Source organism: Podarcis muralis, chromosome 10 (genome assembly GCF_964188315.1).
Source record: "Podarcis muralis chromosome 10, rPodMur119.hap1.1, whole genome shotgun sequence".
In the NCBI taxonomy this organism is placed as follows: domain Eukaryota; kingdom Metazoa; phylum Chordata; class Lepidosauria; order Squamata; family Lacertidae; genus Podarcis; species Podarcis muralis.
In genome coordinates this window covers 52,158,358-52,185,150 of record NC_135664.1, presented here as the reverse complement: position 1 = coordinate 52,185,150, position 26,793 = coordinate 52,158,358, and the positions used below count along the sequence as shown (strand labels likewise).

Genomic DNA, 26,793 nt, shown 5'->3' with positions numbered 1-26,793 from the left:
GGCGTAACCTTAACTAATTTTCTTTAAGATATGAAAAGCTGTCTGGAGTGCAAGAAGAAAAAGTGTCCCTCTCTTCCTTTGTTTCCTACTAGGAGCTCCCAGTCACACCTAGAAGATTTACCTGTAAGGTCTTTTTCACGGAACTGGATGATGGGGAGAACCATGGTGTCTGCGAGCTGCTTGGCCAGTTCGGTGTGCAGAATGTTAAGCTGAAAGACAGGAGGGCAGCCCATTCGTTTAGAAGGCAGCAATAACATCCCCGGTACCCTAAATTCACCGTCAAGTGCTTGAATGGAAAACCCAATGTGGCTCAGTAGGGCGGACAGGAAAGTTCAGATCTGTGCTTGACTGTGGGAACTTTAAAGCCAGAATGGGGAACTTGTTGCCTTCCAAATGTTGTGGGATTCGAATTACCATTGTGCCTGACCACCATTCATGGTGGCTAAGGGCTGATGGGAGTTGGGGTCCAACAACAGCTGGAAGGCCAAAGGTTGCCCACCCCTACTCTGAAGTACATTTTAGATGCTTGGATGTTACCCGCTGCTTCAGTTCCCCATCTCTGTGTAGTTAGTAATCATGATAGCAAAGTGAGTTGCCCAAATAGCTTTCTCTGACGTGAGGACCAGTACAGTGCTCTATTACAACAGTAGGCCAAATCAATACCATCTGCTTATTAAGCTGGAGCCAATGTATTTAATTGTTTTTCTTTAAATCCACACACATTCATATATATTTAAACAGTGTTTTATTAAATTGCTTGAAGCCATTTGCTTTCAAAGCCAATCTTTTTTTGAGAATATGTTGGTTCGTCAGTAGGGTTTTCCATAATAAATAATCTCATGTCACTCTCAAAAAAAACAACTCAAATAAGAAGATATCAAAAACATTTTATTTCTATGAAACATTCTTATGGGGAACTGAAATATCCACCACTGAATGGCTTTGCCAGATTACATATTAAAAATCCAGAGCAGTCCAGAAAAAAAAATCAATAGGTGAAAACAAGTTTGTTTACATGGATATTAGTAATAATATTAGTATCTGTCCATGCACCAGTGAGCTTTGAGTCTTGCTAAAATTAGTTGTGGGCTGCCAAATACACACGGCTTCAGCTGAGAAGAAATGTCTCCATTTCTCAAGATTAAAGAGTTTACTTAAGGGGAGGCTTTGAAACAAGACTTTATATTTACTCTGCAGCCTTTTCCTGCAGGTTGGACTGCTTCGCTTATGCCCTGGCAAAAGACATGACTCAAACAAAACAGCTGTTGTCACAGTTTTCAATTTTCACAGTGGAGGGTATCAATTCTTCTTCTTCATCATCATCATTATTATTATTACTATTATTATTATTGGTATTGGCTTTCTTAACTGCGTGGCTGGAACTGCAGACCAACAAGGAGATCAAAAGACAAGATTCCTAGAAAGTAGTCGCTTATGAAGACGAATCTCCAAACGGGAAGAAGGAGACTTGATCAGAAAACCTGAGGCATGTTAGCAAATACCAGGCATGAAGAACCTTCTTCAGCCTGAGGGCCACAGTCCCTCTTGGTGGGCAGTGCCAAAGTCCAAAGTGGGCAGAGCCACTGAGGTGACTCTCACCTATGGGCAGTCAGCCACAATATAGCCACACAGGAGCCAGAGGTTTCCGCACTGTCTCCCCACCACACCTCTCTCCTTCCAGGCAAACAAAAGTCATTCTAATCATCATTGTACAAGGGCACATTCCAACCAGGCAAAGCCCTCAAGGAAGGTGTGGGCCAGGGAAGGGTGTCACCTGAGAAAGGCCCCAAGGGTCATTGAAACTCTGGCCAATGTAATTAGAGAAGATGGAAACATAAAAGGGATAAGCAATAATAAAAAGGAGAAAATAATATTTGCAGATGACACCTTGCTAACAATCAAAAATCCGTTAGAAAATATGCAGGTAACAGAGGCACATTTGGGGGGAAATTGGAGAAATGACAGGGTTGCAAATTAATTGGTCTTGTTTCAACACTACAAGATGGTGCTATTTTATTAAAAAACCTAAGACTAAATAAGTACAGTGGTACCTCGGGTTACATACGCTTCAGGTTACAGATGCTTCAGGTTACAGACTCCGCTAACCCAGAAATAGTACCTCGGGTTAAGAACTTTGCTTCAGGATGAGAACAGAAATCGTGCTCCAGTGGCGCGGCGGCAGCGGGAGGCCCCATTAGCTAAAGTGGTGCTTCAGGTTAAGAACAGTTTCAGGTTAAGAACGGACCTCCAGAACGAATTAAGTACGTAACCCGAGGTACCACTGTACTTCAGTGGGATTGTATGCTAGAAATCATAGAATGGCAGAGCTGGAAGGGACCCTGAGCAACACAGGACTAGGCAGCTGTCCCATAACGGGGATCGAACTTGCAACCTTGGCGTTATCAGCACCATGCTCTAACCAACTGAACTATAAGTATGCCACAGACTTAAACTAATTTAATGGTCACGCCCTCTCCTCAGAAACTTCAATTTCTGTGAGGGGCTGTGGGAGTATGGCTATCTCTGCACTCTCGCCAAACTGCAAATTCAAGGATTCTTTGGGCGAAACCAAGTCAGTTAGCACTGGTATAAGCAATGATATACCGTATGCTTATAGTGTAGATATGCTCCAACATCCCTTGAATTGTGCATCTTGGCTGAGTGTGGTTAAGCAATGGAAACCAGCTGGAAAAGGGTGTGGAACCCCAGGAAGAAATAAGACACTGTACCCTGGCCTAATGGGGACTAGAATTCCCAGGGTTCAAGCCAAGAGAAGAGATGTTCTGTGTCTCTAGACAATGGGTGGAGAAATGGAAAGGAAGACCCCCCCCAACTGTCTCTGCAGAGCTGGAAATATTGCATTATAAATTTAAGAGAGGCGCCAGAAATGCCTCCTGAAGGCAAATCTAGGCCAAGAACTTTGAACTATCTTTTCACTGCGTTTGTGCACAGACCAAAATGTCATTTTGAAGTACAAATGTGCATTTGAGCCAAAAAAGGAGGGAAAAACTCCCCTCCTCCTTAAAGCCAATTCTAAATACTGGAAATGTTGAACAACATTTGTTGTGCACTCGGGAGCTGTTATTTTAAGTCTGCCTAGAAACAACAGAACTTCAGCAAGCTAACATGGGTTGGCACGTTACGTCTGCTGCAGCAAACACACAGAAGAGAAGTTGAATTTATTAAGGCAACAGTCAGTTGGCTAGCACATACAGGTTTACAGTGGTACCTCGGGTTAAGAACTTAATTCGTTCTGGAGGTTCGTTCTTAACCTGAGGTACCATCTTTAGCTAATGGGGCCTCCCGCTGCTGCCGCACGATTTCTGTTCTCATCCTGAAGCAAAATTCTTAACCCGAGGTACTATTTCTGGGTTAGCTGAGTCTGTAACCTGAAGTGTCTGTAACCTGAGGTACCACTGTACACACACACACACACACGTGCGTAGAACAGAGGTGGGAAACCTGTGGCCCTACAAACGTTGCTGGGACTACAACTCCCATCATTCCTGATTGCTAGCCATGAAGACTGGGCTCCGTGAAGACTCCAACACTAACTGGAGGGCATCTCCTGCTCCCCACCCCTGGTGTGTAAGAGAGAAAAAGTTGCAAAGGTTGGGTCAAAAGGCAAAAAGATGCTTCCAATAACAATGACTAGCCAGAGTAAGTTGGTCCATCTTTAGGGCACCACAACACTTTGCATAAATATAGCAAGAACTGCTAAATAAGGTAAAGGGAACTTCAGGATTCTTCTCTCTCTCTCTCTCTCTCTCTCTCTCTCTCTCTCTCTCTCTCTCTGCTTCTCCTTCGCCCCATGATTTTACGAGCAGAGTAAGATGAGGCCTTTTCTACAGACTATATACAAAGCACAAACAGGCCACCTTTCGCCACGCTCCCCTTTGTAAATCTCAAGGTCATCACAGCTTCAACGAGATAAACGAACACCATAAAAAACCTAAGAAAAAACTTGCTGGCCATTTGGATTACCTCGTCCACAACTTTTGAGAAGTACTGAAGGGTGGATATCACTTCTTCATCTCCTTTACCCAGGGCAAAGTTCTGCAAAGGAAATGAAAATAAGACGTTAGATTTCCAGTGCCTCCCATGGAGTTCTATGGGATAAACCAAAAGCAACCTGCGGTATTGGACACAGGTGTGCCTATGTGGCGTTTGCCCTCCTAGGTGTGTGACATCATACTGGGTTCATAGGGAAAGGGTTAACTAATTGTAAAATGACTAACCAATGGGAACCCAGGGGGCAGAGTTAACTGTGTATAAGGTTTTAAGCACAGAGGTGTGTGTTTTTTTAGGAGAGAGTTAGAGTTAGGGTGGTTGAGAAGACAGTCTGGAGTTAGAAGAGACAGATAAGGTAAGTCTGTGGGTTGGGCTAGTCTGATGTGAGAGAGTGAGAGAATTTGTTAAGAGGAGTCAGTCAAGCAGTTGAGATAATCAGTCAGAAGGTATTAGGAAGGTATAGGCCGGTAAAGAAACTAAAGTTAAGGTACTGACAGGAATATTATCGGAGAAACCATGAACTTGTTAATGTTTGTAAAATAAACTTGGGGGTTTTTTTGGTTCACATTTAACAACTGTCTGGACTCAGTGTTTTACCAGAGAGTAACTGGTTGGTGGCAGCGGGAAAGCGAGCACAGTGGTGGCACAGGGATCAATAGACAGTTAAACTTTCGGGGACCCTGTGTGATCGCCACAGCATCCTTCTTCCCTGTGTCATTGGAAAGATGCTTCTGCGCACCAGCTGCTGGAAACCTCAGGAGGGGAGAGTGCTCTTGTGCTCAGGTCCTGCTTACAGGCTTCCCACAGGCTTCTGGTCAGCCACTGTGAGAACAGGATGCTGGACTAGAAGGACCACTGACCTGGTCCAACAGGTTCTTCTTATGCTCTCCCCTTGCCCCACCCCCATGCTTGCTCCAAGATGTTGAGGCGAGTTTGACATCTCCAGCAATATAACTAAGCAAACCCCTTAGAATCTTTTCATCTCTACCATCTAATCTGCTGAACATGGAGGTCGCGCAGGGTAAATCAGGCGTACCTGTTTCTCATACGCAAGAAGCTGCTTGGAGAGCTGCTGGGTTGCCAAGCACATTTCATTCTGCAAGGAGAAAAGGTATTTCATTACTAATGATCACACACCAACTTAAAAGACTCCTCTTGAATATTAGGCAGGCACTGTCTCTGTTGTCTTCAGCACCTACTGAAGACCTTCCTCTTTCAACCAGGCGCTTTAAGCTGAGATCTCTCCAAGCCTGAATCTGTACTGGAATTGTTTTTAAAGGTGTCTTTGTTTGTTTGTTTGTTTGTTTGTTTGTTTGTTTGTTTTATCATTTGCTGTCTGCCACCCTGGGCTCCTTTGAGAGGCAGATCAGGAGATAAATTTAATAAACAAACGAATGAATTACCAGTGCAATCTTATACTTGTTCATTCAGATGTAAGCCACACCGAGTTCAGTAGGACTTACTGCAAGGTGAACTATGCGTCATACTGCAGCATAAGCCTCATCTGTCATCATAATGGGCACTACAGTTGCTACCCTCTGCGTTTCAGATCATATTATTCAGCAGGAGCACCAATATTTATGGACCAGCCTGCAAATTCCACACACCAGGTGGCTGTAGGGTCATGTGACAGACAAATATTTCACCATGAAGTAGAGTAATACATAAATCAATACCTTGCTGCAATTCAAACTTGCATATATCTCAGAGTAGTACTCTACAGACATTTCTAGAGTTCCCTTCTTTCTAAATATACATAACCCCCAAGCCATATTTACTGCTTTTTAATGTTTTACTTCTCAACTGATGTTTGTATCGTAGAGGTGTGGAAAGACCACAGACTTTAGGAAAATAAAATTCTACTGTAAGGATCCCCAAACCAGTTTTCTCTCTCTCTTCCTTCACTGTCTACCAGTGGCGTCGTTCACGTCGTTCACCCATCATAGTAAACCATAGTTAACGGTTAACTGTGAATGCAGAAATCGTCCCCACTTCACTGCATCCCGAAGGGAGTAATAGTTCACAATCACTAGCTTAGTGCTATATCCAGCTTGAGGACTGTGGTTTGTTTCACTCAAACAAAAAATAATTGGAAAGCCAAGAATAAATCCTGACTACAATGTGGCTTCTTTGGAACAAAAGAAATAAACCGTGATCCCCAATCAAGGAGGATCAAACCACGATACACCAGCACATTCACAGTCAAACATTAACAATGGTTTACCATAATCTTGGAACGCAGCCACTATAATAGCACAATTCTTTCACCACCTAAACAGATTACAAAGTAGATTTCACAACAAACACAGAAAAGAAACAATCGTATGCATTGCTTATACAGTGGTACCTCAGGTTAAGTACTTAATTCGTTCCGGAGGTCCGTACTTAACCTGAAACTGTTCTTAACCTGAAGCACCACTTTAGCTAATGGGGCCTCCCGCTGCCTCCACACCGCCGCCACACAATTTCTGTTCTCATCCTGAAGCAAAGTTCTTAACCTGAAGCACTATTTCTGGGTTAGCAGAGTCTGTAACCTGAAGTGTATGTAACCTGAAGCGTATGTAACCTGAAGCGTATGTAACCCAAGGTACCACTGTAGCTCAAATTGGGGCAAATAAATATTGACCGCATTTGGACATCACAAACTTTACAACTTATGTAGCTCTCTACTACACACACACAATGCACTTCAATGCAGAGGACACCTTGATATAAAGCAAGGGCAATATTAAGGGACTGAATCTCAATATTCAACACAATTCAGTCTGATTTTTAGATTGACTTCAAATTCTACAGAATAAACACAGTCAAAATGTCATGTTCAGTGTTCAAATTCAGACTTATGCAGCATAATCTGAGTATAATGCATAACCACCCTGTTAATTTCTTAAAAGAGGCTTTTGCTGCCAGCAGCTCAGTTATTTGTTCCGTTTTCTATCGTATCCCACCATCTCTCAACACCACTTTGATTGAATCAACTCCATTTCCAAAAGGATCAAACACATTAGTGTGGGCACCAAGCCTAGTGACCGCAGGTCTTTAAACTGAAGCCTTTGATGTAGTATACAAGATTTCTGATAAGAGAAAGTTCACCTTAGTTATAGAAAGCCATGCTGTCATTTCATTGCCTATTTTTTTCCAATGTCTATTTCAACATAGCTCTATATTTATTCTGCATGCACACAAAGTTGACCAGAAAGGCAAATTAAATTCCCTCCGCACTGAAATTCTGATAATCGGCAAAGCTATCAGGCCATCTGATCGTACGCAAATAGCAGGTTGTCTGCCTTCTCCGCTTTTCTGTGTTACCCATTAAAGCAAACCGTGCTGAATTGAAATAAGTCACCAAACCACACCTATAATTTCTGGCATGTAAATAGGCAGCACTTCCGATGGCTGGGCCACACCCAGAATTTTGGGGAAAGCATGCAAACAAACAAGAATGCCAGGGAGGTGCACCCCAGGAACTTCTGAGTTCCAGACATTTCATCCAGGACTTACAGGAGGTGATGCCACATTGAGTTACAAGTTAAGCAGCCCAAACATTTGGATGGGCTGGGACTTAGTGCATTGACAGTTCTGTGTGCATAATGCCAAAGACATGAGGGGTTGTGTTCATTTAAAACAGGGAATGAGGATCTCTAGGGACCTACAGATAATGCTGGACTATCCCTCACATCACCCGATGTCCAAAAACATCAGGAGGGCCGCAGGGCAACCTTGATTTAAAAGGTTCTCCTGAAGATGTGGCTACAAATTCCTACTGTAGCAACTCCTTCAAGACTGCCTGTGTTCATGGGCACATAAATATCCATCTATAACATGCATGCATACGTTTCCGAGCACAATTCAAAGTGTTGGTGCTGACCTTTAAAGCCCTAAACGGCCTTTGTCCTGTATACCTGAAGGAGCGTCTCCACCCCCATCGTCCAGCCCGGACACTGAAGTCCAGCGCTGAGGGCCTTCTGGCGGTCCCTCGCTGCGAGAAGTGAGGTTACAAGGAACCAGGCAGAGGGCCTTCTTGGTAGTGGCGCCTGCCCTGTGGAACGCCCTCCCAGCAGATGTCAAGGCAATAAGCAACTATTTTACTTTTAAAAGACAACTGAAAGTGGCCTTGTTTAGGGAGGTTTTTAATGGTTGATGCTGTATTGTTTTTAATATTCAGTTGGAAGCCTCCCAGATGGGCAGGGTATAAATAAATTATTATTATTATTATTATTATTATTATGCATATGACCCCACCGGTCTTCTCAATAATCTCCTGAATGCACAGAGATGCTCCCACAAGGTAATCTACAACTGTGAAGAAAGGGGTGGGGCAAGAAAAGGTATAGAATTGATGTGAATTGGATATACAGCGCTTTTTCACATCTTAATATTTGTTGTGCTGGGGATGGTGTGTATGCATGCACAGAACAGACTGGCATCACAACCCTGGAAGAGCGGGGGTTAAACCTTCCAAACCTCCTCCCCCAAACAGTTTTTCCATGTTACAAACCAACCAACTTGTGTCCAATGATTAAAAGCTTTGCCTGCCAATTTGTGGTTTATTAATACAGGACAAATTACCATAGCAAATTAAGACGGAAAGTGGAAGACAGAACCCCAATTGTTTTGTGGAAGACCAGTGGCCAGTAAGCAAAAATGACCTGTGAACTGGGATGCAAAACTGTGGCCTTGTTCCAATGATCACAGCTTGGCTTCTTAAGCGGAGAGATGGACAAGCCTTTTGCCACGTACATGGTTTCTTTGAGGTGAGCTGCAATTAAACCAGGAAATCTCTAATCAGCCATAGTTTCCCATTTTATCAGAACCAGGAAACTATGGGTATCAAGTTCAGAGCAGATCAGGATCTTAACCCATGGTGTGGAATTAGTTTAAGATCCTGATTTGTTCCGGTAACCATAGTTCCCCAGTTTGGACAAAACAAGAAACTATGATTAATTAGAGGTTCCCTGTTGCAACAACAGTTTGCTAACAAAAGGAGGAGTGAGCAGGCTGCAAATCTGGTCAAAAGATTTGTACATATCAAAGCTAAGAAGCCAATATATGACTATCTGAATAAGGTCAGGGTGTTTGCAGTAATTGCCTCAAGTATATATTGCTTTCTATGCTTATCCCCCTATTTTAAAGAGAACAGAAATAAAATATAATCAATGGGGGGGTGTAAACATGACTATTTGTGTTTCCTTCAGGGAAGTGGCAGGTTTATTTTTATGGTTTTCTGTATTACCCATTATGAAAGCTCAATATGTTATTGAAATAAAACAATACATTATTTTTAGTAGAGTTGAGGGGCAGAAAGGGAACCGAAAACATTTGAAGTGATTTACCTGAGCCCCATAAACTCGCTGCATTGCTTGAAGCAACTGGTTGGTGTATTCTGTGAGTGTCCCCGCATCTTCTTCAAACACACTCAGCAAAGAACGCGTCTGGTAAAAGAGAAAGGGTAGCAGTTTATTCACCAATGGAAATTTACAGTTTTCAAACAAACAGGTAGCATAAATGGAGACAGACATTAGTAATCTCTCTGTTGCTAAGACACTAAACACACACATGTAATAGATCCTCTGCTACAGAGGTGGGGAACCTGTGGCCCTTCAGATAGTCAAAAGTCACGGATAATGGCAATTGGAATCCAACAACATATGGAGGGTCACAGGTTCCCCAGCCTTGCCCTATTATGAACAGAAGCATTCAGCAGTGAAGACATCTGTATTTATACCCTGGCTTTCATCTAACCAGACCACAGGGAGGTTACAATGACCAATTCATAAAACACAACACTTCATAAATCACGACAACTCTAAAATCATTATTAAATTATATCCAGAAAGACAAAACATTAGCTCCACGTGATTTTGATGTCCAGCACGGCTCCCGTTATTACTCCCCCACCAAAGCATGAATGAATAAGCTGGGATCAAAAGGTCACCAATGAGATGGGTGGTAACACTGCCAAAAGGAAAGCGTTCCACAGTTGGGGTGCCACTGCAGAGAAAGCCCCGTCCTGAGTTGCTGCAAAATGTACCTCCCTGATAGGGAGGATCTCCAACTGGGCCTCCCCCACTGAGCACAAGCTGGTATGTATTTCTAGAGGTTTACATGGTGATAAGTGAAAATCCCGCAAACAGGGGAATTCCACTCAAATTCAAGAAGGAATAGCAGCAATCCTTCCTCATGTTCAGTTTCAACAGAACTTTGAAGCATCAGACCCATATAACTGACTAGGGCTATGGTGCATTTTGGTCTTATGTTTTCTTTGCTTATTATAATTATTGTTGTCAATTTGTATATTGTCCTTCATACAAAGGTCCCAAAACAGTTCACAACAGAACCCTCAGACATATTTAAAAAATGAAGGGATGCTTTCATTGAATAATATCCTCCACCACCCCATTCCAGAAGCATACCAGGAGAACGGGAAGGCTTTAGATCCAGTGGATTCAAAGTATCTGCTGATGTGCCCCCCCCCCCCACACACCTTCATTTTCGCCCTCTCTGCTGGAGAAGGGGCAGCCAAGAGGTTTCCACAGCTACAAGACATCCATTTGTGGTCATATCTTCTGTATCACCCATGGAATTAAAGAGCCACAAAATATTACGGCTCTTGCCCCACCAACCCAGCTACCACAGGACTGCACCCAATGTACTTTTTTAAGACAGCAGCCTAAACTGCTTAGATCTGAATGGATCACACCACAAAGATTTCAACCCTAACCATACTTGCTAGGGCAGAGCTTTCCAAACTGTGTGCGAAACATTAGTGTGTTGGCTGCAGTGTGTAGGTGTGTCATGCAAACGCTCCCCATGGTCCTCCTGGGGCTGGAAAGGGGTTAATTGAACCTCCGGTTTGCTAGTAAAACTGAATTACAGCTGTACCTCAGCTCCCAAATGCCTTGGGAGTCAAATGGTCCGGCTCCTGAACAATCAAAAAACAGAAGTGAGGGTTCTGGTTTTCAAACGTTCTTTTGGAAGCCGAACATCTGGCGGGGCTTCCGATTCAGAATCAGAAGCCACACTCTGGAAGTCGAACATTTCAGAAGTTGAACGGACTTCCAGAACGGATTCTGTTCGACTTCCGATGTATGACTGTACTGTGTCGCGATATTATGCATGCATAGAGTGTGTCACCAACATGAAAGGTTTGGAAAGCTCAGTGTTAGGGAGTACAGTGAGCCTTATATCCAAATAAACATGCATTCAATTGCATACTTTTAAACTGTGGGTGGGATATTCTTTTGTAATATGTTACATTTTTTCGTGTTTTTATATTGTAAACTGCCCTCTGATCCTCGTATGAAGGATGGTATAGAAATTATATATATATATATATATATATATATATATATATATATACACACACACACACACACACACACACACTCATTTTCTACCCCTCTTTTTCAGCTACTGCTAAAATACTGTTGACATTTTAATACTCTAAGTGAGATGGCAGAAGCAGAAAAACCAGTGTTATGTTTCAGGTATACAAAGTTAACAATTTACATTGGGATATTTTTATATATATCTAGTGTGGTAAGATCTGCCTTGTGTAAACTGTGGTTTAGCTCCTGGGCAGAAAAAGGAGGATGTGGTTTTATTCACTAACCAGGCCTGATCTCCTTCTAGCAGCAATGGAAGGCGAAAGGAACATAGGAAACAAGCATATACAGAGTCAGGCCATTGATCCATCTGGCTCAGTGTTGTCACTTTGACTGGGAGCAGTTATGCGGGGTTTCAAGCAAGGGATATTTTGAGCTAAACCCAGAGAAGCTAGGGATTGACCCTGGTAGATACTCCATTCACAGAATCAGAGTTGCAAGGGACCCCCTCCAACGGTCATCAAGTCTAACCCCCTGCAATGCAGGAATTTCAACACAGTCCCCCCTCCAATTTGAAACCATACGAGACCCTGCTTAGCTTTGCAAAGGTGCCAGTGGTTTTTACTGCTGCACCACTAGGAGGGTACACCACTTTCCTAAATGAGTATAGAGAATCTGATCCGAGCCCTTTTGGTGGAATAGGTCATATTAAAGTTTTATAATCGAACATTCACGCCCCAAATTACAGCTCTGACCATGCAATTCAGCAACATCCGCATGTTCTTTCTGGTTCTACATACATATTTGACTCACCTAGCTAACAAGCATCACACCTGCCAGGATAATGGAAGAAAAGCAGATATTTGGGGTCCTTCAAAGACTCTGAAGAACAGAAATTTGACGCGGATCTGATGGAATGAAATTTCATTGCTGTGGGGTCAGCACAGAGAGGGACCTGTTCCTTGGGACCCAGGTAGGGCTGGGAGAAAACCCTATCTGAAAGCCTGGAGAGCCACTGTTTGACACATACAAATTCAATTTGTGCAATTAAAGTCACTTTGCAGCTCTTGCACAGCAAACACATTTCCCTCAAAGATTAGATTTTTTGCAATAAAGATTAGATTTTTTGCAATAATACGCTTGTGGCGTAAAACTTGCTTTACTGCAACATCATCTATGCTCCCCTCAAAAAAAAAATCAGTAGGAGGGAAACAGAGCCCTGGATGGAGGGGTGTGTAGCATTGGTGTCAGTCAGGAGGACTGACAGTAAATTTGTACTGGTGTGTTTAACTGCCAGAGAACTCAGTGGAAAAAAGTGTACACACAAGTTAGCACAAGTAAGAATGCTTTGAATGTGAGCAGTTACACCTATGATGCTGTGGCTTTTGTAAAGAAACAGAAAAACTACAGCCCTTTAAAAAAACAAAAGGATTTGCACTGCCTCAGCACTCTTCTGTGTACTACGCAAATCAGCATCCGGCCTGTTCACTTTCAGGCCTTTAAAGCACCAGCATCCATTTAGATGAGTCACATGATGCCTGCATGTTCTCCACAAACTTGAAAGGGCTCTCGCTCGCTCACTCACTCTTTGATCCAAAAAGATCAGGAAGGAAGAAACAAACTGTCTCTAACTCATAATTTATTCTACCTTAATTCACATATTATAACTGCTTTAGAACAGTGTTTTTGATTGTATTGCTACCCACATGGAACTTAGGGAGACCAGGAACATACATCAAATAAATCCAATTATTAACTTTCCCTTCCTCCGGATTTCAAAACATCCCTCCTAATGCACCTATTAAAAGTGACCTAGATTGGTCACAATGAAGCTCCATACATTTACAATGATAAAGCTACTTCCGGTCTCCTCCTCCCTCCACAGCTCATTAATATTTCCAAAGTGCTTTATTGTTAGAACATTTCCATGCTCCCTTCACTTCTTAACCTGGAAAAATAAGATAGCATCCTGCCGATGTACAGAATGTGTATTTACACAAGATAGTAGATGATGGGCAGAGAAGAGTTTTTTTTTATTTCTCCATGGGGATTCTTCCTCTCTGTCATAGAGCCAGATTCCTATGCACTGGAGTTTCTCCCTCTCTCACACACCTGGGCAAAACACCACCTGTTTTAATATCTAGCCCAGTCTTGCCTAGCCATATCACCTCCAGGTGTTTTGGACTACAATTCCCATCAGACCCAGCCAGGATGGATGTGCTCTGAGGCTGATGGGAGTTGTAGTCCAAAATATCTGGGCACGGGCACCAGGTTGGCAAAGGCTGATCTAACCGGACTAGGAGTTCTGACCTCCCTCATTTCTTCTGGGTCCTAATAATGTCACCTTTTTCTTTAAAAGAAAGATCCGCCTCCTACTTAAACCTCCGACCACAATGGCTACTTTTCCATTCCGACTCCTCCATTCTCCGGCAGCAGGGGCTTCTTTCTCCAGCTTTTAAATTATCCCTGGTTTAAAAATTACATGTCACCCTCCAACTTGCTGAAAACTCCTGTGTCTGTTGAGCACCATTATGAAAACAAACGCACCTCCACCACCAAAACCCTGCCTGGCTCATAGGTTTGCTTTGATGCAGACCCACAACAGAAAGATCAGCAGACACCCGGGAATCGCTCTCGGCTCGCCTAAATGCCATATTCTGGATTACGGACAATCCTGCTCGCCCCCTCCCCTCCCCTCCCGGTCCGCAGGTAGCTTTCGCGTTTGCGCGCAGCTTGCAACGACTGCGACATCCTCTCCCTCCCTCGCCGGCCTGACGCGGAGATCCACTCAGACGTGCCGCGGTGATACCTGCGGGCTATCCTGCAAAGCCTCTTCCAGGCGAAGCCTGTCGACGGCGGGCATTGTCTGGCGCTGGAGAGGCGAGCGTGAATTATTCAGGCTGGGCGGACGATCCTGCTTGCAAGAGGATCTCTTGTGACGCGTCAGCTTCGGATGCTGCGCCCAGCCGAGGGATCTGGCGAGCTTCCCTTTCCCCACCGCAGCCGGGAAGGAGATAAAAGAAGCGAGTTCCGCAGCCGCGCAGCGCCCAGGTGCGTGAAGCAGGTAATTGCCGCCTGTTGCGCACCAAGCCAGCCAGCACAATCCGCAGGCAGCCAGCCCAGGACCACTCCTCCCAGTTCCTGTTTCTGGGAGGAAGTGGGACGACTAGTGGAGAGCATCAGGAAGTGGGGCGGCGCTGCGGCCTGGCCTCCTGCAACAAAAATCCACACGGGCGGTTTCTTGTTTAACGCGCGGGTTAAAGGCAGAAGAAGAGAGCCCTGCAGGATCAGGCCAAGCGTCCATCTCACTCAGCACTGGCCAACCAGATGCCCGGGGGGGGGGGGAGTCCAGCAGAACCTTCACAGCCCAATTTAGAGCTACAGGTTGTCACACTGCAAGACTGAAATATTTAAGGCTCCCAGAGAAATAAAATGAAATATAGCTGGCATCAAGGCCTGAGAGGGGTTATTTCAGGAAGAGCAGCGTTTGATTCTGTTGTTAATATTGTTTAAGGCTTATCTGGCTTTGTAAAATCGTATTTGATCATGCTGATAACAGCCAAAGAGCTTGTAAAAAATTTAGGGCTGGCAGAAACAGGTACCGATGAAACATAGACCGATGAGAGAAATAGCACAATATGAACTAGATCTGGTAGATAAAGCATGTCATGAATTAAAGCAATTTGCACTATGTATATGAAAGCAGAGGTTGGTTTTTTAAATGGTATTGATCATTTTGCTGATCAGTTCTAAAAGAAACTAGAATTCTCATGGCTGCTACGAAAACGGTTTGCTAAACACCCAACAGGAGGTGGTTCAAAAGCTTGCAACCCTAAATCCATTCAGAAGGTACAAATAAAATATTCAGATTAAAATATTGGGACGTTTAGGTGGAACAGAATGATCTAGGATGCAAGGATTGTAAGTTAGTTAGAGCACCTGTCTTGCATGCAGAAGGGCCAGGTCTCCAGCATCCTGTCTGAAATCCTGGAGAGCTGCTGCCGTTCAGTGTGGCCAGCGCTGGGCTACATGGACTGGCTCAGCTTCCTTTGTTGCTATGATAAATGAGGGACCACCTCCTCCCATACTCTTAACCACTACATCACACTGACTCTATCCCCCCCCCCTTTTTTTTTTTTAATTCCAGGACACATGAAGTAGCAATAAAGTCAAATGGACAGGTTTAGAAAGCCTTGCTCACATTACTGAGTAAATACAGCAACTCTCACATGGATTTAGATATCTGGGCATCCAGATCAGAGGCAGGCTAGTGTCCCAGAGCCTCTCAATAGGTACTGAGTGATGTCTTAACCTCTTTGAACAGCCATGTTGTGACTGGCACACTCAAAGCTGGCAGCTTCCTCATACAGCAACAGAAACTCAAAGCCTTCAGCAGCTGCTTGATGGACAGCTTTCTTGACAGACAGCTGCTTGATGGCAGCTTCTTCACTACAGAAACACAACAATGATTAAAACACCGGATGAATTTCGGCTTTCTGCGCAGCTCTTAAAGGTGCAGTGTTGGGGGGGCAGTGGATGATGACAGGTGACAATCTTCTTTACCAAGGTGTTTTTAAATTGATTTTTGTCTCTCTTCATTGAAGACTATGGTAATATTCTAATCATTAATGATTACTGGGTGTGAAGAGTAATTGAAAATTCGAACTAATTAAAGTGGTATGATACTGATCCAGGCAAGGATTCTGTATATTTTTATTGAGTATAATACGTCTTCCAAACTTACCTTCTTTCTTGCTGTTTTCATGATGGCTACTGCTTTGTTGCTGTTGCTAAAATCATGTATAGAATTTATAATAACAATAATCAGCAGCAGATTACCAGAGAAGAGAAAGACAGAAAAATGCAACGAGAAAGGATCAACATACCGTAAATGAGTTTGCCATTGAAAGGTAAAGAGTAAATTAAAGTGGAAGAGGAGGGAAGTATTGCAGCTGCTCTTAAGCAAAAAAAAATCTGCAGGTATTCTGGAGAATTAGATTTCTCCCACCAGTGTAGGCAGATTTGCTGCATCTAGTACAGTACTTTATTATTCCATAATCAAATGTGTGCCATTACTCTATAAATGTGTTGTTTTCCCTCTCTGACTCTTACCGTATTTGTCAGCTTCATAATGTATGCTTTTGTACTGAAAGCATACTGAGTGTGTGCCTGTAATTATTATTATTATTATTGTTATTATTATTATTATTATTGTTATTATTATTATTATTATTATTATTATTATTATTATTATTAATACCCCGCCCATCTGGCTGGGTTTCCCCAGCCACTCTGGGCGACTCCCAACAGCATAATAAATATCACAGGGTGTGTCTGCCAGTTGCACTTACCTGCTGCTACAAATCTAGCTTTTCTATTCTAGTGCAAAGTATAACAGCTCAGGTAGCCAGATGCAAAGGGAAGACAAGCATACCTTCTGAAATTCCCCTTTCTGCATAACTAAGGTGCCCCCCTTTTAATCTGGCCACTCTAACAGCAATGTTGCTGTTAAACTCTGAATTGTGAAATAATGAAAATTCTGTTTCCTTTTAAGTAGGCTCTAAAGCCTTTAAGAAATCAAATTGCTTTTAGCTAAAAAAGGTAAGTAAATGTTTGGATTTTTTTGAATTTTGCGATCAGCTGCTTTTAGAACTTGTGTTAGGATGCTGCTCTGAAATGCTTTAGTCTGTGGTTTTTATACTTTCAATTTTTTTATTGCAGAATTGTTTTTATAAAGATTTTATGTTGCCTTGGGAAATTGATCATTTGTAACAATTTATAGTCGGAAGGCAGCACATGAATCTTTGAAATGTGTTTTGAGCTGTTTCCCCCCTGAAATAAACAGGGAACACAAGTTTAGAAGTGGAAGCTCTTTTTTTCATAAGCAGAGATGTGTGTGAGCTCAAGACTTACACACGTTATGCAAAACCATAGTTTAGTGTTATGTCAAAAAAGACCTGTCATTCGCCAGAACAACCCTGTGACTAATATGACGATCCTTTGCATACGTACTTTAAAGTATGATATTATTGAACTCCATGAGCCATTTCTAAGGAAATATGCAAAGGATGGGTGGATGAGTGAGGTGTGTTGCTATTACTATTATGGTTTAGCAGCTGAGGCTGGCAGGAGGTAAGATAATTACTTAAAGACTTCTCAAATTCAAATCTGTTTCCCAGCAGACTGGCATAAACTGCAGCATGTCATATTAAAATAAATAGGAACAAAGCTATTACAAAGAATATTCAGTAAAATTCATGGGAAATAAAGTATAAAATATAGTGATATACAATACATCTAAAAATTAAAACTCAGTTAAAAATAAAAACATATCACCACTAGACATGTATTACTGTACTATTAGCATTATCAGACATTAGAGTGGATATATTTGGAACAATTTTGCAACTGCTCCAGCCTAAATAGCAACTCCTAATGTAATTCTGCTGGATTTTGCCTTCCCAGAAGTAGAAAATATTTTGTCCAAAGCTGCTCACACAGAAGCTTTTATCTGCCCCTAAGGTACAACCCATGCAAATGTATCATGCTTAAAAAGGCTGAGGGATCACAAACTCCATTCCATGGACCCAAGGTTGTCTCTCAACTGGGATTTGAAGCTGGCCAGCAAACCTCAGTTGAAAGGAACTCTTGGTTCAAATCAACCATGGTTAACATCTGTGTTCATACACTGTAATGTGATGAAGGAGACTCTTGAGAGTCCCATGGACTGCAAGAAGATCAAACCTCTCCATTCTTAAGGAAACCAGCCCTGAGTGCTCACTGGAAGGACAGATCGTGAAGCTGAGGCTCCAATACTTTGGCCACCTCATGAGAAGAGAAGACTCCCTGGAAAAGACCCTGATGTTGGGAAAGATGGAGGGCACAAGGAGAAGGGGATGACAGAGGACAAGATGGTTGGACAGTGTCCTCAAAGCTACCAGCATGAGTTTGACCAAACTGCGGGAGGAAGTGGAAGACAGGAGTGCCTGGCGTGCTCTGGTCCATGGGGTCATGAAGAGTCGGACACGACTAAACGACTAAACAACAACAACAATGTTTAACTGTGGCTGAGGCCAACAGGGGAGGAATGAGAGTGGGGAGTGCATGGTAGGGGAGAGGCCATGGAGAGAAAGAATGCATGTACAGATGCATTTAAGGAGCTAGGGGACCATAAATGATGAGACAGATCTTCAACACTTGAGCCATAGAGCTGGGAAAGCTAGTCAGGGATTGCTTGTTTGAAGTGAAGGTCACTAATTATAGCCAGTCCTTGGGGTTTACATAGCTTTGACATTGATTAATATTGCATATACAGTTTGGGATGTGACCCTTTAACCCAGTGTCCTAAGCCTGGCTTGGCATGAATCCTCTCTGCCAGTGTGGTTCCTGTCCCTTGATTAAGACCCATAAACAAGATTATTGCCCTCTCTTTGCTTTGCCGGTCTGAACGAAAGAAAGTCGGCTAGTCTCCCACCAGACATCAGCTCTGACACTCAGTTTCAGTCGGTTGAAAACGACAACACTAAAATGGATTTTTAATGTTAGCAATTGCATTTTCCGAGCTGGGTTAGGAAAAGGCAAGGTTTCTGAGAAAGGAACGACTGAATCAACACTACATTTCTTTCTGAATATTGCCACCGTTGTGGTTGGTAGCAGTGGTGCAATGTGGTAATCGCACCCTAATTCATTAACAATCGTGGCTTCCCCCAAAGAATTCTGGGAACTGTAGTTTATCCCTCGCAGAGGTACAATTCCCACACCCTGCAGCTAACGGACTACAGTTCCCAGGATTCTTTGGAGGGAAGCCATGACTATGACATAAAAGACTTTAGACTTATGATGTGGATGCGAGGTTACATACTATGTTGAATGGTCTTATAGCTTGCTTGCTTGCTTGCTTGCTTGCTTGCTTGCTTGCTTGCTTGCATACACACACTAACCATAGATGGTAATGTTTATTACCTCACTTACATCAAAATGTGGTGAAGTGGCTCAGCTGCCTTTGGCCACTTCTGCTGAGTGGGGCCCTGGGCTTCTGCCTCAAAGTCCTGCCCTGATGGTACCACTTGCTGGTGGTGTCTGTGTTACAAAGTGAGTTTTTTTGGATCAAAGCCACGACCGCAGGAGGAGCCCACCTGAACTGACAGATTAGAGGCATGTGTACTCAGTGACCCTGTATTCACAACATGCACAGTGGTACATGTGCACAGCTGTTCACATGTCACAATAATTCTGCCTTACTAATTTGTGCACTGCTTATATGCAGAAATGGCTTCTAGACATTTTACAACTGTAAAATCAATGCACAAAATATACAATAACAGTTACATCGGGGCATTGAAACCACCTTAATTAAAATAGACAACAAAGCGACCAGTTGAAAAGCAAAAGAATTAAATTATTATTATTATTATTATTATTATTATTATTATTATTATTATTATTATACCCCGCCCATCTGGCTGAGTTTCCCCAGTCACTCTGGGCGGCTTCCAATCGTTAAAAACAATACAGCATTAAATATTAAAAACTACCCAAACACGTGAAACAATGAAATCAGAAATTCAATTCAGGGGAAAGCTAGCTATTATTATTGTAGTGTGGTGGGTAGAGTCTGTGTCCCTGAATACACAATAGTTGTACAAACCAGCAAGTGTGCACTCCTTCACACAGACACTTTGGCTTCATGCGCACCATGCATTTAAAGCACATGACTTCCTTCAAAGAACTCTGGGAACTGTAGTTAGTTAAGAGTACTAGGAATTGTAGTTCAGTCGGTGAGCAGTCAGCTACAGTCTCCAGGATCCTTTGGGGGAAATCATGTGCTTTAAATCTGTGGTGTGTACGCAGCCTAGCACACATGTAGCGACAGCCTGTGTTCAGTGCCAACATGTGAACAAGGTTTTTAACTCCTATGATAGGGAGACTTCTAAGTTAACTCCCTTTTCTGGCCCCAGGATGAGTCTCTTAAGCTGAAAGATGCCCACTGCCAAGCAGGAAGGGGCAGTAGTTGGTGGAGTACATCAGAGGCAGTATTGCAGGGCATAATGCCTTCACTCATCCTTTTCAGCGGCAGTTTCAGAATTTGCATGCGCTGAAAGCGACAGGTACAATGAGCAGTTGCCACAGGCCCCACCCTCACACACACAGCTGTCCCTGAAGCCAATCATCTCATAAGTAGTTGACTAGCTCAGCAATCCAGTTGCCTGCTGCTGTTCCTCACAACAAAGAGGATTTCGATTCCACAGCGCTTTGCAAACTAAGCCAACACCCATGAATTTCCTTTCTCGGCTTAAGAACTCCGCACGTGAGCTGCCTGAAAGGTCCTTGGAGAGAGAGGAAGGGAGGGAAAAAGAGAGAGGCATTGTTTAGTCTATGATTCAAGCCTGGGAGCCTATTATGCCAACTATAATCTATCCCGTGATTTTATTTGATCTGACTGGTTCTACTAGTTTTGGAGGAACTGCATTCAACACACTTTACCATTCCAATGGGAACTTAAAGGGAAATCAGGGTTGTTTCCTAGTCAGGCACAAAATCTATATTTTTAGCATGAAGACCAGTGAAGGAGGGAATGAGCTGTTTAACAATTAAAAGAGGCAAATGTTTCATAGCTGGTATAGTATACAGTGGTACCTCAGGTTACATACACTTCAGGTTACAGACTCCGCTAACTCAGAAATAGTACCTCGGGTTAAGAACTTTGCTTCAGGATGAGGACAGAAATCATGCTCTGGGGGCGTGGCAGCAGCGGGAGGCCCCATTAGCTAAAGTGGTGCTTCAGGTTAAGAACAGTTTCAGGTTAAGAACGGACCTCCGGAATGAATTAAGTACTTAGCCCGAGGTACCACTGTAGTAGCTACGGACTGGCTCAGATTATGATCTAAACTAAATACACCTCAAAGCGGTCCACAAAAATAATAAAACAATAAAAGTATTGGTAAAAGCAGTTTTAAAAGCTGCTTGAAACATTTAAAAAAATTAAAATCAGCAATGAACTAAAAGCAGATTAAACCACATACCAACATTCTACATAACTGGGTAGGTTGGTTTAAACAAAACTGTTTTTAACCAGCACTGAAAACAGCTTAGTGCAGGCACCTGCCTGATGTTAATAAGCAGGGAGCTCCAAAGTTGACTTTTTACAAATGTGGAAGATATACTGTGTGGCTCCTTGCCCACAGTGCTTAGAATGTAACGTTTCTGAGGAGGAGATGGAAGCACCTTAACTCTAGCACATATGCCAAGAAATAAATGTGCATGAACACTAAGGTATCATGTAGTGCACAGCTTATTAATCTACGTTTTCCCCTTATTGTTTACTTTGCTCTGGCTAGAAAATGCTCACACTTAACAATGATCAGTCAAACATTTACTCCTTTGCAGATGCTGAGATATACTTTATGGGGCACAGATTCACATATGCTAATTTATATGTATAGATGCAATTTTTGAAGCAATTGCAGTAATTTAAATAGAAATACAATGCACGTCACCATAATGGAAAAACAATGCCCTTGTGACTTGTGTGCTTGCTTGGTCTGCTGTTCAGGTGCTGATGTGCAACTTCAAGGCCTCTGCTTCTGTCCCTCCTTACTGATTTTCTTTTACCCTTTAAACCAGATTTGGACCTGTTAGCTAGCCTTCAAACAGAGGACTGTCCTCTGCAAAGTAGGACATCCAGGCAAAAGACGGGGCTGCCCATTGTGGGTTTAGGCCAGTGATAGCAGAGACTGCATACTGTGAAAAGGTACATATTACCATTCATTGCTCCACCATTCATTTTGCCTCTGGCCTTGCCCATCTCTGGCATGTGGCCCCCTAAGAAGGGACTGTGGTCCTCAGGCTGAAGGAGTTTCCTCACTTCCACCAACACCCTTCCTGCACTTAGTGATGCCCTGAAATAATCACAGACACTCCCTGCTCCCTCTCTCAGGTGGCAGCACATCCTCATTCAAATGTCAGCTCTGCTCTTAAGTCACCTGGGTATCTTAAGCTGCTGCTGAGGTACAGTCTCAGGTGGTTATTGTCTCCATCAGTCAACTCAGCTGAACAATCTGAGTGGCTCACCAGAAGCACAGATCACTGGGCAGCCACTTTTGAGGAGAATATTTGAAGGAGTCTCTTGGCTACTTAGACGTGTTTTGATTTTGGGGCAAGTTTCCCAACTTGTCTTTTATCTGCATTGGACCAAAACATGACACCGTCTCCCAGCTTAGAAGTGCAAATTTAAGCAAACAAGTACTGTGATTTGGTAAAATACATTAAAAAACCCATATTCATAAATATTAAAAAAAAACACATATCCGTCCTTATGCCATAAGATTAGACTGTGATGAACATGTCTTCTCAGATTAGCTGAATATGTAAACAAACCACTCACTCTTTTGGGGGTGCCGCATTATGTTTTTGAATATCGTATTTTTATTTTTTTAAATTATGGCTAGGGGCCTCAAAAGCTGGAAGCGGCCCAGGTCTCTCTGGGCCATTGGGAGGGCCTGATGGGAGTGGTCCATACCTAGAGGGATGACTACCTGGGAATGACACATCTGCTGTTTTGGGTTCCATCATGATGAAAGAAATGTGGGATACAAATATATATATAAAAATGAACAAATTCTCCCAATGCTGTTTTAAAAACAAATAATAACAACAGACTTGACTCTGGAAGCTGTGTGACAAAGTGATCGGAAGGTCAGACTAGGACCAGGGAGACCAGGTTTCAAAGCCTCACTTAGCTGTGAAATTTCCTGGGCGGCCTTGGGCTAATCACTGTCCCTCAGCTTTGACCTACCTCACAGGGTTGTGGTGAGGATAACATGGGGGAGGGGGAAGTAAATAAACTTGCTAATTGTCAAATTGCATCACCTTGGGGGCTGGCGGTTTTAGCTGAGAGACTGTTCAGTTCAGACTCAAACAGCTGACACCCACCAGAAAAGGGGCTCCTTAAAAAATAAAAAAGCCTTAGAAATAGGAGTAAGCGGATTAAACAGAGGTAGGAATAAATTTATGGATCTTCTGGAGTACCAAGAAACTTTGATGTCTTCAAATGTAAACATCATCATATGGCACTTAGGAACGCACTTGCTTTGCGGGGGGGGGGGGGGAGGGAAACATAACATTAGATAAATAGCAATTTTCTTCAAGTGGTTTTTCTAAGAAACTTCTATTATGCAATAATGTGAACAGCACAACATTCTGTAAAAGAGCAAAATGACAGGCTTTTTGCTGTTCTGCCATTCCACAGTACAGCGCGCACTCTCTCTCTATATATATATGAGATGTCATTTAAAAATTTAAAAATTCCAGGAAATGATTCTGAGTCAATAGATATGGGATGAACTTTGGCTTAGCATGCCTATGCATAGTTTCAATAAATCAAAGTAATTAGCTTTCTCCCCCCACCCTTTTTTTTTTTAAGTCAGGAAATACACATAGATTCATAGAATTACAGAGTTGGAAGTGATCTCAAGGATCATCTAGTCCAATCCCACTGCAATGCAGGAAGTTAGATGCCATTGCACCAAGCAAATGTTTCCCAGTGCATTTTACCATCTTTCCTTATTGCAAAATGGCTGGGGTGGTGTGTTTTTTGGTTTTTTTTTGTAAGGTTGGAGCTCCAAATCTTTCATTGTGCAACCTGAATTTGCTGGTATGTGATTGAATCCCTCTGAAAAATAGCAACAGATTGGAGGCAACCTTAGTTTAATGGGACTTATTCCCAGGTAAATGGGTATAGAATTGCAGCCTAATCCATTCACTTTGAGTATAATTTAGTTGCATGCTGAAATGCTGGTCCCCTTTATCATATCATTCTATGTCTCTTCGTACACAAAGAGAGATTTTCCTGTAATGGCTTAAACATGCTAATATGATGGTAAATAAATTGATCTCTGGGCACCAGCTCAATAAAGCAGTTAAAGCTGTGTAAATCAAAATCAATAGGGCTGAAATACCTGCCCGTGATTAAGAAAGTGATTAAGTAAAAGTAAAAGGTAAAGGTAAAAGGATCCCTAACCGTTAAGTCCAGTCGCGGACAACTCTGGGGTTGCAGTGCTCATCTCGCTTTACTGGCCGAGGGAGCCGGTGTTTGTCTGCTGACAGCTTCTAGGTCATGTGGCCAGCATGACTAAGCCGCTTCTGGCAAACCAGAGCAGCACACGGAAACACCATTTACCTTCCCACTGGAGCGGTACATATTTATCTACTTGCACTTTGACATGCTTTCGAACTGCTAGGTGGGCAGGAGCAGGGACTGAGCAATGGGAGCTCACCCCGTTGCGGGGATTCAAACCGTGACCTTCTGATTGGCAAGCCCTAGGCTCAGTGGTTTAGACCACAGCACCACCTGCGTCCCGCAATTAAGTACCTTCCCCAATAGAAAAAGACTGCTGACAGGATCAAGGGTCTTGATAACATGCCAGTCTATTAACCTTGCTGCTGTTTGTTAAGAGAAAGTGGCAGAAGGTAGGGTTGTGGGGTTTTTTGTCTTTTCGTTTGCAGTATATAATTAAGTCAAAGAGAATCTTATCCTAACCAGAGGTTGTTAAATTCCAAGAGATTCCCAAGAAACCATAACAGCTGGCTGATGCCACTTCGAGCATCTTTGGAAGCCTGTGACCAGAGCAGGGACGGGGAACCTATGTTTCCCCCCCAGGTGTTATTGGACTACAGTTCCCATCATTCCTCACCATTTACCATACTGGCTAGTGCTGATAGGAGTTGGAAGTACAACATCTGGAGAGCCTCAGGTTCCCTAAAACAGAGGGACAGAGAAAGCAAGTAGACTGTGTTTCCTGTTATTGCTGCATGCAATAACAGGAGGCTTAGGTTTAATAGGGGCAGTTTCAACAGAGATAAAGAAATCAGCACAATAGCCCCTTTCCCACTCAGGATCACCAGCAACTGGTGTTCAAGACATACTGGCGGTAGTATGTAGCCATCACATTGCTAGTGGCCATGAAAGTCCTCCTTCGCACCTCGACACGCAATAGCTATGGAATCTGCAGCTATAGTGGTGAGTGATGATGCAGCTACACCTGGCTGAAAGGGGTATTAGGTAAATTCATGGAGGAAAGGACCATTCATGGCTATTTGCCATTACAGTCACCATACATTCAAAGCACATTTCTTCCCTCCAAAGAACCCGTGGACACTGTAGTTTTATCCCACCCCCACAAACGCACAGTTTGCTGAATCATTAGCAATGACCATTCCCAGGATTCTTTGGGAGAAGTCGGTCATGTGCTTTAAAAGTGTGTTTTGCCAAGGAATACTAGATGGGGTGGGGCTTGGGTAAGAATAACAGGGGATGTGGGAAGTTCATGGCCTGTTTCCCCCCAGGCATCTAGTTGCAAACAAGACCTTGGGTGGACTCTGGTGGGCCATTGGTCTGAGCCAACAGCAGGACCCTCCTGTGGTGGAATAGGTCAGTGTGCCTGGCTGTTAACCAGAAGGTTGGTGGTCCGAGGCCACTCAGGGATGTCTGTGGGCTATATATATTGTCTACCAACTTAAAAAAAGCACCTCTCACTTTAGAGCAGTTCCTTGAGAATTTGCTGGAGTACCTACAGGTAAATGACTGTAGGTCAAAGGCTTTACTGCATTTTCATTTGCTACATGCAAAGATACAATAGAATTACTGTTTTATAAACTGTTCTTTCCATTACAATGTTGTATTTCATATTAGACTAAAGCAGTAATCAGGAGATTCCATCATCTAAAGCAGGGTAAACATTAATAAAGAGAAGGTCAGTTCCCACGTCCTAAAGAAGCAGAAATAATAATAATAAGAAGAGTTTGGATTTGATATCCCGCTTTATCACTACCAGAAGGAGTCTCAAAGCGGCTAACATTCTCCTTTCCCTTCCTCCCCCACAACAAACACTCTGTGAGGTGAAGTTTGACTAGCCCAAGGTCACCCAACAGCTGCATGTGGAGGAGCGGGGAATCGAACCCGGTTCACCAGATTACGAGTCTACCGCTCTTAACCACTACACCACACTGGGTTTGGGTTTGAGGGAAACATGGATTTGTGTTTCCATTTCCATGCTTGATTGAACCTGGACTGTGGGGTTTAAGCTTCACACAGGCATTCATAATTTAAGTTATTTATTTACAATGTTATATAGAGCTCCCAGGCCTGGGCAGAGATTCTCTTAAGATGGGACACAGAGAAAGGCTAGACTCTAGGGAGCAGGCAGGTCAGCATGGAAGATGACAGCCTTTTAGATGGTAGGAGAAGAAGTGTTTGTTACTCATGCATCTTCTGTCACTCCTTCAGACTATCTGAAGTGGCCAAGAAAAGCAAGAAAGCAAATGACAGCAAAAGAGACAATGGGTTGTACCCAATGTTGTCATTCCACTCTTGCAAGAGACTTCTGCTTCTCCAATGACACTTCGCCCTCCTCTCCTCTCCTGGCTGTGGGCAGGATTCCTACATTGCAGGGGGTTGGGT

At 43.1% G+C, this 26,793-nt stretch overlaps 1 protein-coding gene across 2 annotated transcripts in view; it reads right to left on the bottom strand.

Moving 5' to 3' along the window:
* Window positions 1-14,488, bottom strand: part of APPL2 (adaptor protein, phosphotyrosine interacting with PH domain and leucine zipper 2) — a 28,260-nt gene extending 13,772 nt beyond the window's left edge. Inside the window, exons 1-5 of one of the 2 annotated variants that reach the window (XM_028747751.2) lie at window positions 14,146-14,488; window positions 9,345-9,443; window positions 5,048-5,107; window positions 3,985-4,056; window positions 122-209 (exon numbers count right to left, since the gene is read on the bottom strand). In XM_028747751.2, coding sequence (XP_028603584.1) covers window positions 122-209; window positions 3,985-4,056; window positions 5,048-5,107; window positions 9,345-9,443; window positions 14,146-14,199 — 373 coding nt within the window. In that variant the 5' untranslated portion in view covers window positions 14,200-14,488. The remainder of the gene's footprint in view (window positions 1-121; window positions 210-3,984; window positions 4,057-5,047; window positions 5,108-9,344; window positions 9,444-14,145) is intronic. The other variant, XM_028747750.2, reaches the window with a different exon arrangement.
* Between the last annotated feature and the right edge of the window lie 12,305 nt (window positions 14,489-26,793).